Source organism: Platichthys flesus, chromosome 14 (genome assembly GCF_949316205.1).
Source record: "Platichthys flesus chromosome 14, fPlaFle2.1, whole genome shotgun sequence".
Classification (NCBI taxonomy): domain Eukaryota; kingdom Metazoa; phylum Chordata; class Actinopteri; order Pleuronectiformes; family Pleuronectidae; genus Platichthys; species Platichthys flesus.
In genome coordinates this window covers 24,227,546-24,242,734 of record NC_084958.1, presented here as the reverse complement: position 1 = coordinate 24,242,734, position 15,189 = coordinate 24,227,546, and the positions used below count along the sequence as shown (strand labels likewise).

The 15,189-nt window shown below is 45.2% G+C and overlaps 1 protein-coding gene and 2 gene segments (V, D, J or C); 1 reads left to right on the top strand and 2 right to left on the bottom strand.

The window, feature by feature from the left end:
• Positions 1 to 3,402: 3,402 nt before the first annotated feature.
• Positions 3,403 to 4,241, bottom strand: LOC133968653 (T cell receptor alpha variable 12-3-like). The segment is given in 2 exon segments: positions 3,403 to 3,808; positions 4,021 to 4,241. Coding segments are annotated over 2 exon segments (423 nt in total).
• Positions 4,242 to 4,428: 187 nt separating this feature from the next.
• LOC133968409 (T cell receptor alpha variable 3-like) lies at positions 4,429 to 5,524 on the bottom strand. The segment is given in 2 exon segments: positions 4,429 to 5,214; positions 5,327 to 5,524. Coding segments are annotated over 2 exon segments (444 nt in total).
• Positions 5,525 to 6,546: 1,022 nt separating this feature from the next.
• Positions 6,547 to 12,741, top strand: LOC133968408 (armadillo repeat-containing protein 1-like). 2 transcript variants are annotated; one of them, XM_062404405.1, is made up of 7 exons: positions 6,547 to 6,752; positions 7,131 to 7,324; positions 7,441 to 7,532; positions 7,897 to 8,086; positions 8,174 to 8,290; positions 8,591 to 8,665; positions 9,771 to 12,741. In XM_062404405.1, exons 2-7 carry the CDS (start codon positions 7,154 to 7,156, stop codon positions 9,960 to 9,962), a joined length of 837 nt encoding a protein of 278 aa, XP_062260389.1. In that variant the 5' UTR covers positions 6,547 to 6,752; positions 7,131 to 7,153; the 3' UTR covers positions 9,963 to 12,741. The 2 variants fall into 2 exon arrangements, with proteins under 2 accessions (XP_062260389.1, XP_062260390.1); XM_062404406.1 differs by having other exon boundaries at positions 7,441 to 7,744.
• Positions 12,742 to 15,189: the final 2,448 nt, after the last annotated feature.

Here is a 15,189-nt window from a genome sequence, read left to right as displayed (position 1 = left end):
AAGTCTAGAGAGTGCATCAGCTTTTTGGTTCTTCGAACCAGGGCGGAAGGACAAAATAAAATCAAATATATAAAAAAGAAGAGCCGACCTTGCCTGCCTGGGGTTGAGACGTTTGGCCCTCTGAATGTACTCAAGATTTGGTCCGTCCAAACCACAAAAGGGTGCTGGGCCCCTTCCAGCCAGTGGCGCCACTCCTCCAAGGCCATCTTAATAGCCAGAAGCTCTCGATCCCCCACATCAGTTTCTTTCAGCAGCCGAAAGGCGAGCAGAGAATAAGGTACAAGGATGTAGTTTTCCATCCGCCGGCCGCTGGGAAAGCACTGCCCCTACTGCCGCCTCTGATGCATCTACTTCGACCACAAAGGAAAGAGAGGGGTCGGGTAAGGTCAAGATAGGAGCGGAGGAGAATCTCACCTTCAGTTCATGAAAGGCCCGCTCTGCCTCTGGAGACCACTTAAAGGAGCCAGACTTCTTCTTTGTGAGGTCGGTCATAGGGGCGGCAACAGCACTGAAGTTTCTGATAAACTTCCTATAAAAATTGGCAAAGCCAATGAACCATTGCACCTCCTTGACCGAGGACTTCTTGGGATCTGTGAGAAGTCTTCCCTTGGACAGGATGAAGCCCAGAAAGGACACCTCAGAGACGTGGAACTCACATTTTTCAGGTTTTACAAAGAGATGATTTTCAAGCAGGCGCTGGAGGACAACTCAGACATGATGGACATGTTCATGGAGGGATTTGGAGAAAATCAAAATGTCATCCAAATAGCCAAAAACAAAATAACAGTTCTCTGAGAACCTCGTTAATGAGTCCTTGGAAAACGTCTGGTGCATTGGACAACCCAAATGGCATAAATAAATATTCATAATGACCTGTAGGTGTGTTGAAGGCCGTCTTCCATTCATCTCCCTCCATGACCCGGACCAGGTGGTAGGCGTTACGGAGGTCCAATTTGGTGAGGATAGTTGCCCCTTGTAGGAGTTCAAATGCTGTGGGCATTATTTTTCTTTGTCAACTACTTTACAAAAAAGTCTGATGACCTACGCTCCTCATTTTTTAATCCTCCATCTATAACTATATCTCCATCATCTTCATCTTCATCTCCTTCTCTTTCACACCCCCCCCCCCCATCTCCCAATCAAGTTCTTACCTTGGTAACCTCCGCCCCCCCCGACCACCTGCCCCCTTGACCCCCTTTCATCCAGTCTATCGCTCCTGACCTTCTTCCTTTTCTCACCCATCTTATCATCACTTCCCTGTCTACTGGCTGTTTCCCCAACTCTCTCCTGAAGAACCCCCGACCCGAGTGATCTTTAATCAACTCTCCTCCTATCTCCATCATAACAACCTTCTTGACCCTCACCAGTCTGAAGGTCACTCAACTGAGACTGTCCTTCTTGTCTCTGAGCAGCTTCACACTGCTAGAGCTTCCTCTCTCTGTCCTCTGTCCCCTGTCCTCATCCTTATAGACCTCTCATTTGAAAAAGTGAACCACCAGATCATTATTTCCTCCCTTCAGGACCTGGGTGTCTCAGGCTCTGCTCTCTCTCTGCTCTCTTCCTACCTCAACATTACATTACATTACATTACATGTCATTTAGCTGACGCTTTTGTCCAAAGCGACTTACATTTTTAGTACACTCAACATTCATGAGGGGCCATTTAGGGGTTCAGTATCTTGCCAAGGACACTTATGCATGCAGATGGGAAAGAGTGGGATTCGAACCAGCAACCTTCTTGTTGCAGAGCATCCACTCTATCCTAGGCCACGCTCTCCCTCAACGCCCACACTTATCTGATAACTTGGAGAGGATCTGTGTCTGAACCTTGTCCTCTCACTACTGGGGTCCCTCAAGGTTCTGTCCTGGGTCCCCTCCTCTTCTTTCTCGGCTCTGTCATTCACTCACAGGGTTTTTACTACCATAGCTATGCTGATGACACCCAACTAATCCTCTCTCTTCCCCGATCTGAAACACAGGTAGCACCAGGAGTCTCTGCCTGATCGACATCTCTCAGTTGATGTCTGCACACCACCTGAAGATTAACCTTCACAAGACTGAACTACTTTTCCTTCCAAAGAAAGACTCTCCCACCCACGACCTGACTATTAACTTGACAACTCCGTGTTAAAAATAATACAATTACTAATTAAAACAATAAAGTTATCAGTTAGCAGTTCTTCTCGCCGGTGATGTGAAGTCTTCTGGCTTTGTGTGATTTCTGCTTTAGCGGTTCTGTTGAGCTGTGGGGCTCAGTTGCTGGTTGAAGTTCTCCTGCAGGACATTGAGTCTCTTCTAGGAGTTTGGAAGAGCTTGATTTGCGAAGAGGTTTCCTTGGTGAGTTGAGCTGGAAGCTCCACCTTTGTGCTCCTCTCGTAGAGTTGGATGCAAAAAGAAGATGCAAGCCAGAGAAATCAGGCTTCTCCTCTTGGCGATGCAGGAAGAGAGGCTGGCAGCCTTCCGCCCTCAGACGGATTGAAGAAAGAAAGAGAAGAGGGGGAGACCTGGCCACAAAAACACTGTCCCAACATTGCCACCGTGCTGTGAAAGAATCAGGTCCAGTCTACATCCAGGACATGGTCAAACCTCACACCCCAGTCCGTTTACTGCGATCTGCTTCGGCCAATCGGCTCGTTGCTCCCTCACTGCTGAGCACTCATCAACATCATGACTGTTTATTGTCCTTCTTGATTCTTATTGTTTTGGGTTTGTACCCTCATGGTTGATTCACTTATTGTGAATCGCGTTGGATAAAAGTGTCAGCTAAATTAAATATAATGTAATGTAATAATCAGCACAGTCACATGACGGTAATTGGTCCAATCACAGGCTCTGTTGTTAGTGGCTCCCCAGCCGGGCGGGCCAGTCTTTATTCTGTTAGTGTTTGGTCTTTATAACAGAAGTTACAGAAAGTAGCCGAGATGATTTAAAGCGTCCGTCACTTTAACACAACAAGAACCTGTTTTAAACTCCTAAAGTAGCAACGACAGTTTTTCATCATCGCTAAACTTTATTCTTCTGATAAATAAAAAACAGCTCAGTGTCACTTTTATGGTTAACATGAACCAACCGATTAGATTTGATTTCACCTGGTTTAAAGACATTTAGTGACGAGTAAAAGGATCTAAGTTCTAGACTCACACAAAGTCTGAAGGTGTTTGAGACCAAAACTCCACATGTGACAAACCTTCTGTCATAATCACTGGACTTCAGTGGAATTTAACTATAAACATGTTCAACAAAACCATGAAATTTATGATTTTAGAAGAATAATGATCCAAACTCAACATGTAAAGTGAAGATGAGAGGACCCAGCATTGAACCCTGTGGTGCACCACACATTTAAGAAATATCCTACAGAACCTGATAATTGTTAGAATTTGTTTTATTGGGAAACAAACATCATCACAAACCACTGAGGTTTATCAGTGAGTGACTCCCTCTAGTGGAGGATGAGGAGTTGTGTGTTTGCTCCACAGGTTTTTGTACAGAGTTGTGTAGTTTCCTGTCACTGTGGGCTGCAGAGCACAGTAGTACACAGCAGAGTCTGTCACTGCAGCAGAGGATATCTGCAGTTTGACTCGTTTCTCAGTCTGGTTGATGTGAGCAGAGAAATCAGACAGAGTTGGATGAATGGATCCTTCCTCTGTGATGAAGAGCAGGAACTCTGGTCTGGATCTCTGCTGTTGTCGGTACCACTGGATGTTGTTGATGGATCCGTCATATTTACAGGTCAGGTTGATGTGTCTTCCCTCTGAAACTACTTCTTCAGTACTTTCTGGTGTTATGCTGTCCATGGAACCCATGGCTGCAAGATGAGGATTATTCATGTCAGTGAGTCTGAAGAGAATCAAACATCAACAGACTCAACAGGTTCTTGACTTCTTCTAATAAATGTGAAGATTTTTCCACAGAGTAAATTGTTAAACTCCACAAATAAACCTCCTGTCATGAAATGCAGAAGAAAGATTATGATGATTCCACAGGTTCAGTGAGACAGAGACTAGTTGTAGAACTCACCTATGAAGGGAGAGAGAAACACAAAGAGGTGAAGCAACATGTCTTAGTCTTCGTAGTTGAAGCCAAACAGATGAACAATGTTCTTCCACTGCAGGAGAATGAAACCACTCAGCAGCCTCTCTGCTGCACAGTCGTCCTCAACATCCAGCTCATTGTGCTTTGACTTCCTCCAACATCTCTGCACTGGACACTCCAACCATCTCATTGGTCCAGTTGGACTTCAGTGGGCGGGGCCAGTCTTTATTCTGTTAGTGTTTGGTCTTTATAACAGAAGTTACAGAAAGTAGCTGAGATGATTTAAAGTGTCCGTCACTTTAAACACTTTGCCAACACAACAAAAACCTGTTTTAAACTCCTAAAGTAGCAACGACAGTTTTATATCATAGTTAAACTTTATTCTTCTGATAAATAAAAAACAGTTCAGTGTCACTTTTATGCTTAACATGAACCAACAGTGAAGATTTGATTTCACCTGGTTTAAAGACATTAAGTGAAGAGTAAAAGGATCTAAGTTCTTGACTCACACAAAGTCTGAAGGTGTTTGAGACCAAAACTCCACATGTGACAAACCTTCTGTCATAATCACTGGACTTCAGTGGAATTTTACTATAAACATGTTCAACAAAACCATGAAATTTATGATTTTAGAAAAATAATGATCCAAACTCAACATGTAAAGTGAAGATGAAAGGACCCAGCATTGAACCCTGTGGTGCACCACACATTGAAGAAATATCCTACAGAACCTGATGATTGTTGGAATTTATTTTATTGTGAAACAAACGTCATCACAAACCACTGAGGTTTAACAGTGAGTGACTCCCTCTAGTGGAGGATGAGGAGTTGTGTCTTTGCTCCACAGGTTTTTGTACAGAGTTGTGTAGTTTCCTGTCACTGTGGGCTGCAGAGCACAGTAGTACACAGCAGAGTCTGTCACTGCAGCAGAGGAGATGTTCATGTGGATTTGGTTCTGCTCCACTTTAATCCTCAGTCCAGAGGTTGGAGCAGCTAGTATTTGTCCTGAAGCAGAGTGTGAGAGGAGGAACTCTGGAGCTTGTCCTGGATTCTGTCGATACCAGAAGAAATAATCACTACCAGTTATTGTCCTGGAGAACTTGTAGGACAGAGTAACAGAGCTGCCTTCTACACTGAACTCTGCAGTCTGGTCTGGAGTCAGTTCATCACAGCTGACACCTACAGAAACAGAAACATGTGGTTAAAGACCATGTTAAACTCTGACTGTCTGTTCCAGTGGTTTCTAGAAACAGATCCTCTGAAGACATTTGTTATTCCTGCTTTGACCGACCTTTCAGGATGAAGAGAAACAAAGGCCAGACTCCAGCGTGACGCAGAGGGAACATCTTACAGACACTATCTGAGGTCTGCTGTAGATATTGAATGCAGCACAGCAGGAGGTCTTTTCTGCTCTTTGACAGTGTTGCTCCTCCCTCTCTGTGCGTCCTCTCATATCACTGCTTGTTACCAACACCTCAACCACACGTCACTTTATTCTGCAGCTTTCAGCTCAAACACACAAACCTGTCACGTGGAGTTTTGTGTTTGCTCCACAGGTTTTTGTACAGAGTTGTGTAGTTTCCTCTCACTGTGGGCTTCACAGCACAGTAGTACACAGCAGAGTCTGTCACTGCAGCAGAGGAGATCTGCAGTGTGACTCCATTTCTCTCCTGGTTCAGTTCAGCTGTCAGTCGAGGGTCTGGAGGAGTCGCTCTCACCACTTGAGGCTCTTGTGTATCAGTGATCAGGAGAAGATAGTGAGGAGCTGATCCAGGATCCTGTCGATACCACTGGAGGTTTTCAGCTTTAACAGAATATTGACAGGACAGAGTAACAGGACGGCCCGATGCTGAAAACACCTCAGCACTGCTGGAGGTGATATCATCTTCCAAGCTGTGACCTAGTGATGGAAACCACATGTTACATTCACACTAACGTTCCAATGAGACTTGTCCAGGGTTTGAATGTTGATCCTGATGAATTGATCCTGTTAATGGCAGACTCAACAGTTGTCAGTGGTGAAGTGAGGACATCTTTATCATCTAGATCCTTGATGAGGAAATGTTTTAATCTTTAACAGGAACTAAAAGAATATCCAAACAAGATGTCTTCCTGTTTCAGGTTTTCTTTTCTAAATCATACGAACCTACAAGAGCTGAGAAGAACAGAAGTGAAGCCAGTTTCTCCATGTTGACAGAGAAGCTGTGACGGTTCAGTCTGATGTTCTCAGCTGGAATCAAGTCGTTTGAACCAATCAGCTCCCACTGCAGCCACTGGGAGGAGAGCAGGGCTCCGCCCCTCACATCTGCTGGTTATACTGGGCTGCACATGTCTACTGTTCTTAACCACTTAGTGCTGCATGACTGCTTCAAATGTCTCTAACTGAAAGGTTTCCTCAGTTTGATGAACACACACTGTATAAACATGTTACATGTTTATACAGTGTGTGTTCATGTCACAGGGCGTGGTTTTTTTAACTGCAGGTCATTGGTCAGCACAGTCACATGACAGTCACCGGTCCAATCACAGGCCCTGTTGTTACTGGCTCCCCAGCCGGAAGTCCTCGGTTCATGTTCGGTGGAAACATCGTGGACGTGTTTGAATAAACCGGAGAATCCGCTCGTTCCGGCTCCAGCTGCCGCTGCAGCCCGGTCCCCGGTGCTCCACGGAGCGGGAGCTAACCGGACAGCTAGCCGCTAGCTCGGGCCCGGTCACAGGTGAGCTCTGTTAGCATTAGCATTAGCGTTCCTAAGAGCCGGCGGCTCTCAAAGCTGTTCTGACCCAAAATACAGCACCCGAGGCCCGCAGTGACCGGTGACCTCACCCGCTGCTGGCAGCACGTCCCGGGTCCTGCTGCTGACCGAGGACACACAAAGCTCCATGTTAGCATCTGAGCAGTAATCTGTGTGTAGCAGCAACTGCTCAGAGACCTTGAACATCTCACAAGCCACAAAACCATTTTTAAATGTGTATGTGTTGAGTTCCTGTGTGTGGAGACAGGATGTGTGTTGGGTGGTGGTGAGCGGACAGGAACCGGAGCTGTGGCGCCGCCTGGTGGACGTTTCATGTGTCTCATGTGTGTCTGTCTCCCTCAGCTGGTTCCTGCTTGGGGCAGTGAATGTCCAACATGAGTGTGGAGCCAGACGCGCTGGCTGTGGTCAACCAGCTGAAGGACCTGGCTGCCGACCCCATGAACCGCAGGGCCATCGTCCAGGACCAGGGCTGCCTGCCGGGACTCATCCTCTTCCTGGACCACCCAAACCCTCAGGTGGTCTACGCCGCCCTGCTGGTGAGCTGCGTTCACACTCACCCTCCCGCAGACGACTTTTATTTCAAAACTAACACGTAGGTGTGGCCCGGCCGGTTGTTAGGCTTGCTGATGATTGTGATTGGTCGGTGTTGCAGGCGATTCGTTACCTGGCAGAATGTCGAGCCAATCGGGAGAAGCTGCAGGGGGGGCTGGGGATGATGCTGAGCCTCCAGAGTGTCGTACAGAAGTGAGTCTCCTCGATGTGACGTGGACACGACTCCGACTTTAAAGCACTGCAGCCAAATCCAACACAATCGAAGTTACTGGTGATAACTTCTTCAAACGTAAAAACACAATGTCGTGGCATTTCTGCAATACCACTTTAACAACGAGAGACGAGACACAATTCTCTTACAGTATTGTCGCACTTGATGCTCAGAGCATGGTGCACCATCGAAGGTTAGTTTGCAGTATGCATCCTGACGACTCAAACAAAAAAACATTATATGTCAAAGACACAAAACATGAACCAAAAACCACCTGACTCAAACACAACAGTCAGGTTGTTCCTGACTGATTCACTCTGAGCTTGGTCCTGTTGCGTCCTCCAGATCGACCACTCCCGGAGAGACTAAGCTGCTGGCGTCTGAGATCCACGAGCTCCTGCAGGCGACCTGCCACGCGGACTCTGAACCGGACCAGGACGTTGTCAGCAGTCGCCGCAAAGCCCAGTTCTTCCTGGGCTCCAGCAACAAGAGAGCCAAGACGGTCATCCTCCTCATCGACGGGCTGGACGACTGGGTGAGCAGGGAGCCCGTGCCGAACCACTGAATTATAAATGCTAATGTCCGGAGGCTCAGGCTGACCGTTTGTTTTGGTCCTCGTCAGAGTCGGAGGAGTCTGTGTGAGGAGGTTCTGCTGAAGATCACAGGAGTGATCAGCTTCACCTTTCAGATGGGCGTGAGGAGGTGCATCGTCCGGGTCCGGGCGGACCTGAAGGCCGAGGTAAGAGGGACGCGCTGATGATAGAAACAAACATCCTTTTACCAGCTCGAACTAAATGTGTTGATATCATCAAAATTCAAACTGATGATGAGGAAAAAGTATTTTAATCGTGTGATTTATTAATTTGTTTGAATTTCAGCTGAAGTATGAGCTGCTCTATGAAGTGAAATTATAATTAGGTTTCATATTTAATAAGCTGAGCTGGAAATATGTTACTTCAATTACAGCCTGGTGAGCAGGTTATTGTCAATGAGTGAATTGGATGAAGTGATGAATCATGGGAATGTTTCTGGTTTCCAGTCTCTGGCGTCTGCGATCGCCTCCACTCAGGTGATGAGTGCTCAGCAGGTGGTCAAAGGAGAACGTGGAGACGAGGTCAGTTTCTGCTTCAGTCACTTCACGGTGTCCAAAGGTCACAGGATCAAAACTCCCAAAGGTCACAGGGTCAAAACTCCCAAAGGTCACAGGATCAAAACTCCCAAAGGAGAATGAGCCTGAGCATCTAGTGTCCTGCTCCTTTAAGAACAGTTTATTTTTCAACATCTACACAAGACAGCAGTTTCTTTTAGTGTCGGTCAGAGAAAGGAGATCAGCTTCAATAACAGAATCTGTTAGAAATCACTTATTATGTAAAGTAAAGCCGACTCTTCTCACAACTTGATACCTGAAGTGGTGTTAGCGTGAGATAATCCTTCACACCAGGAGGGGGCAGCAGAGTCCTTGTGACCCTGAACCACAGCTGCAGCCAAAATGGAACCGTTTTCACACATGAGTCAGTAAAACAGTGTGTGTACATGTTGTGTAGTTGGTGTTTGTGAAGCAGCAGCAGCAGCAGCAGGTTGTTGGGTCCGACTCGATCAAACAGGAACCTGTGGGAACATGCAGGTGAGGGGCGGAGCCTGTAGAGCAGCAGGAGGCCGGACATGACGTATAAACACACATTGTCCTGCTGTCTGCTCACATGGACTCACTCTTACATGTTACACACATTTTACTAGGAGGATGCAGGAGAAGATCCAGAAAGTGTCCAGAGACACTGACTCAGACATTAATTCTCACAGACAGAACACGTCAGGAACACGTGAGGAGCACGTGAGGAACATGTGATTCCCTATAGATTTCCTTTCGGTTTGAAGCCATTTACTGCGCCTGTGTCACAAGGTCACATTGTCTTTGTTTTATGGTCAAACTCCCAAACAGACTCAAGTAAACATTAATATGATGGATATTGAAGTGAATGTGTAAAGTGACCAGCAGGTTTTATCATTAGTGGGTTTCCATGCAACAAACCAATCTCTTTAAAATGTTAAATCACTAATTGTATTTGATTAAAAAGAAAGAGGACCCACAGCGTTACCCTGTGGGACTTCACATGACCACATTTTAAGTGAATGTTAGTCATTATGAAACTAATCTGCAGCCACTTCACTGACTCCATCAGAACCACTGAGCCTGTCCTCTTCCCTGTCGCTGCCTCCAGGTGTTGGTTTCATTTGTGGAGAACGGCTCAGCGGAGGTGGAGCAGAACCTGGACTTGCCCGACTACCTGCCAGAGGACGAGAGTCCCTCTCAGGAACCCGACAAGGCGGTGACCCGGGTGGGGTCCAACCAGGACGGGGCCAGCTGGCTCGGGGCAGCCACCAACTTCCTCTCCCGCTCCTTCTACTGGTGACCTCCCATTAAACCTCCTGCCTCCTCTCGGAACCAAGACCTACCAGCTGCCAAATCCCAGCGCTGTCAGTGTGAAACTAAAACTGAGAACTAAAAACAGAGGCGATCCGTGAAGATGAAAAGTTACGGGGGCCGCAGTCGAGAGGAAACCATCTCCATCAATCCCATCGTGGTTTGAAGTTCCTGCTGGAGAGCTGTGAAGAACTCTCTCAACTGGTCTTACTAACTAACTGCAGGCATCGTGAAGGAGCCGAGCAGACCCCAACCAGTTAGACTAAGGAGTCATGAGCCGGTCGGCGCTGGCCTCTTACCTTTTGTTATTTATTTGAGTTTGAGGTCAGCTCATCCTTCACTTCCTGTCATCCACAGACGTCCTGCTCCGTTTTCTCTCATCTGTCCATCAGTCTGGAGAAGAGTCCAGAAGTCACATGATCAGCAAACAGGAAGTAAAACTTAAGAAATCTTGCGCCTGTAACAGAAACTCCTCTGGCCCCGGATGTTACTGCGTTGATGTGTGGACAGAGTGTTAGTGGTGAAAGGTGACCTCGATCGGGGGGGTCAAGAGAACTGACTTGTGACTTCGTCATCAGCGACAGGACGTGGCTTTTATTTCTGAATTTCTCTTTCTGATTTTGGAATGCCTTTAAACTCAACTTTTATTTTCTCACTTCCTGTGGACCAGGCCATGAACTCTTGTCTATGTTCCTATGTTCTATGTTCTACACTTCAAAACTTCTCTCTCAACAACACCCCCTTCCGTTAGAACCCCCCTTCAAAATAAGAGTCCCAACCAACACCCGGCTAATAACAGGAATTACACGATCACGAGTAGCGCTTGTTGTTGAATCTTCCATGTAGAGGACGGCTAGCTGCAAATAGTGAGCTATTAATTATTTATATGGCTGCAAAGGGGAAGTGTGAATGACCGGGAGGCTTACTGCTCGGTCTGTAGAAAGAAGATGACCGGTAGCTTCAATGGGGATCAACGCGCTCCGGTCACATGTGCGAGGCGCTAGCTACAAATCCGCTGGGAGCCACCAACGCTGCACACTGCAGAAGTGTTGTGGTGGCTCGACACAACAGTAACACAACTCCCACTGAGCTGGTGCAAACTGAAAAGTTGTTGGAAACCAAAGCAACTGAATTGAGGCACAGCCATGAATCATATTTGTAAGAAGTGAGCACTCCCACAGCTCAGTTAGTTTTGTCCATGTTTAAAGTTTACACGCGTACATTTTTGAGTTCTATTATTATATGATAACGCTTGGAGGATGAAGCAGATGGCAATTTCCTTCTGGTGAGATACCAGACTAGTTTCCCTGTGTGTGTCAGTTAAACACTGACAGGCCACATGGTGGCTCTCTTTGAGAAAGCTGTAGCATTATATCAGTGACAATGTTGATCTGATTTGTGTTATTAATGCTGCAAAATAGTTTTATTATTTAAAGTGTTATAAAAGTGCCTATTGCAGAGTTGACTGAACCATTTACTGCTCAGTGTGTCTGTGCAGTGTTTCTCACACCACCAGTAGATTCTGACATATTAATTTCAATCTATGCTCTTAATCTGTCTCTCAAAGTGGAACAGATTGATGCATCTTTACTTTAAAATGTACTATATCCTCTTCCAAGAGGGTCCAGGGTCCATCCACCATGATCTCTACAAACCCTGTGGGAAACACTGGTGTGTGCATGTGTGCATAGTAACTCAATTTCTTCTTTTGAGCTTTATCCCCTCCCGGCCTATCTGAATTCTGTTGTGTAGATACAGTGCTGCATAGAAGTTCTGGCAAACTTCATTTTGCAATCTCAAACTCAATAGTGTCGCTGATTAGACCGGTTACAGCTCCTAGTGGCGCTGGGGTCTTGAAAAATATTAGAATTGTATTAAAAAGGTCTTAAAGTATTGCATTTAATCTCAGGATTGCTGCATATACCCTGGATTTCTTCCTGACATCAAACCGCCACAAGGTTTTGACCATTTTTCACATTTTAACCTGAGGTTGATGTTTTTACGGTAGAGTTTTTAACTGGTCCATGTTACACATGATTCATCCCCATTCACACCTGACGTTATTCACCTGGGTAATCGGATTACACCCAGTCTGATCACATGACAGTTCAGGTGTAGATCCACCTCAGTGAGGCAGATTGTGTTTGGACTCATTGAACCTCATGTCAGAAGCCTTCATACAAACAGGGTTGTGGTTTAATGGTGCGTTTGAGGAGTAGTTGCACCAGTAACCAGTTTTCTTACAGGTATGAACAGAATTTGAGTTTTAAACTCGAGTTCGGACGCCCGACGGTCACAGTGTCTAGGTCATGTATCATTTTATTTATTTTTATTTATTTAAACTACATGTGTGTGATCAGGGAAAACATCTCATTCAGACAGAAAACAGAACGCCTGTCGATTTACTCCAATATGCACAGGTGGCGTTCAGCGTGGTAATCATCTCTCTTTTCTGAAGCTGAAACTGAGTCACACAAACAAATGTAAGAGGAACTTAAAGTACAGGCAGCAAAGAACGTGTGAACCTAGAACAGTCCAAGCTTTCTTAGTGTGATTCTCAGTCATCCAGGTCAAGGTATGTTCAGGACATGTCAATATCACAAAGTTTAAATAATCCTTTTGAACAACAAGATCACAAACTGAGATGAAGCTTCAGCATGAAACACACACTTTAATCTTGTGTGAATAATTTCCTTCAAAGTTTACAGACTCTGTTTAACTGACAGTGAATCACATGGGGAAAATAAAAAGTTACTGAATTGATTTTCCAGCAGTTTCCTGTGAAATTGATCAATACTCAGACCTTCAGTTTAGTGTAGTTTAGTCTGAACCTAAGTATCAGATGTGAAAGGTCAACATCAGATTAAATTGAAACAATGGAGCAAAAGAACTGGAGCTTGGTTCGGACAGGAGAGAGAACGACCTCTAATGACCTTCCTGATAACGTCCTGCAACTATCAGGGGGGTTTTATTTTGAAAATCCAGGGTTTTGGGTGGGGTTCCTGGTAACTTCCTGTAATTATGTCGGGGTTTCATTTAGAAAATCAAGCCTCAAAGCATAAAACATGTAATTTCCTGTCGCTGTAAGGATGAGTCAAAATGAGGATGTGATCAGGGCGGGACTGTGATCATGTGACAGCAGGGTTTGGACTGGAGACCAGTAAGTCGATGACGCAACCCACTGGAACAAACAGATTGTTGCTCAATATGTTTAATGAGCTCCGAAGTCCAGAGAGTGAGAAAAGTCTGAGCACACGATCCTAAAACCACATGTTCTGTTATGGCTCTAGTGTAGAAGTAGTGGGACAAACTTTATACTGAGGCGGAGTATAGAATAATAACCTCAAGCAATATTAATATGCATAGGCACACTTAATTAACTGAAGTTCACGTCTCAAGGACATAAAAACCTCTTATTAAACTCAGATAAAACAGCTTCTGATACTTGGCCCTAAACACCTCAGAGACACATTATCTAGTGATGGAGCTATGCTTGAGGACATTGCTCTTATCTTTGATCCTGATTTGTCCTTTGATCTCATTTATAACACATTTCTAGGACCGCCTTCTTCCTCTTACGTAACATCTCAAACATCAGCTCCAAAAAGACTCAGAAGAACGAGTCCAGGTCTTTGTTCCATACAGACGTGATTATTGTAATTCATTATTATCAGGCTCCAGCAGTAAGTCGTTAAAGACTCTGCAGTTTGTCCTCAATGCTGCAGCACGTGTCCTGAAGACAACCAGGGACAGAGACCACATGTCTCCTGTGTTAGCTTCACTACACTGGCTTCCAGTTACATTTAGAATTTAAAATCCTCCTCCTCACCTACATTAATAATATGGCAGCATCAAACCTTAAAGAGCTCATCGTACCTTATCACCACTAGAGCCCTGAGCTCCCAGAATCCAGGCTGTTGTGCTTAAAGTCTCTAGAGGAGAAGGAGGAGGAGGAGGAGGAGCTTCAGCATCAGCATCAAGCTGCTCTCCTGTGGAATCATCTCAGCCTCAGTTCTGGAGGCCGACTCCCTCTGTACGTTGGAAATTCAAACCTTCAGAGATATTTGACCCGAGAGTGAATGACCTTTGACCCATTCAGCACAAAGCTGGTTGTTCGGGGGTTAGTGGTTTTTGACCAGTGGAAAAGAGGCTTTATCAGATTATATAAAACTGGATGGCGCTGAAAGAGGGAGGCGGACCCAGGCACAAATGAACACAGCGGTGGCTCGAGCAGCAGCAGCATTCTGAACGAGGCCTGTGAACGCACCGCCACAGTGTGGGATCGACTGAAGACAGAAATGTGGACACGTCGTTTCATGTCCTGCTGAGACAGGAACAAGAAGCAGCTGCTGAGTGTCTGTAAAGCTTCTCTTATTAAAACAGCCGGTGTGATGCGTCACTCTGACTGGCAGCAGAGCTTTCATTTATCTGAAATGATGCAGCAAACCTGAGATAATGATGAATCAACACTTTAATAGAGTCATGTGTTCCTAAAAGTGTAATTGTGGTAATTTGCACTTGTGACGTGTTTTATCTGAAACTTTACTTGATTCATAACGATCAAACCACTGTAAACTTTCACTTTAGTGACGAGTTCTGTGTTTGTATAAAGGAACCACTCTAAACTGGTTTAAATCATATTTTTCAGATCAATTCCAATTCATGCAAATTAATGATGAGTCATCTGTGCGCAGCAAAGTTAACCATGGTGTTCCACAGGGCTCTGTGCTCGGCCCAGTTTTATTCTCATTATATATGCTTCCACTAGGAAACATTATCAGGACACACACAGTACATTTTCACTGTTATGCGGATGACACCCAGTTATACTTATCAATAAAACCTGAACAAAGTAATCAATTAACTAAACTTCATCATGTCTCAAGGACATAAAAACCTGGATGACCCGCTATTCTCTCTTATTAAACTCAGACAAAACAGAGGTTATAATACTTGGCCCCAAACACCTTAGAGATTTATTATCTCATGATGAAGCTGGGCTAGACGACATCGTCCTTGTTTCCAATGAAACATCAGGAAACATCACTTGAACATCTTTTCTAGGACGTCCTTTTTCCACCTGGGTAATACATCTTTATGTTTTCATTGTGATGGAATGTAATTCAGTAAAGTTAGAAATGAACTGCTGTGACGTCACAGCTCTCTCCTTCGTCCTGACGACTCCAGTGACTCCTTGTTTCTCTCTCAATGATCCA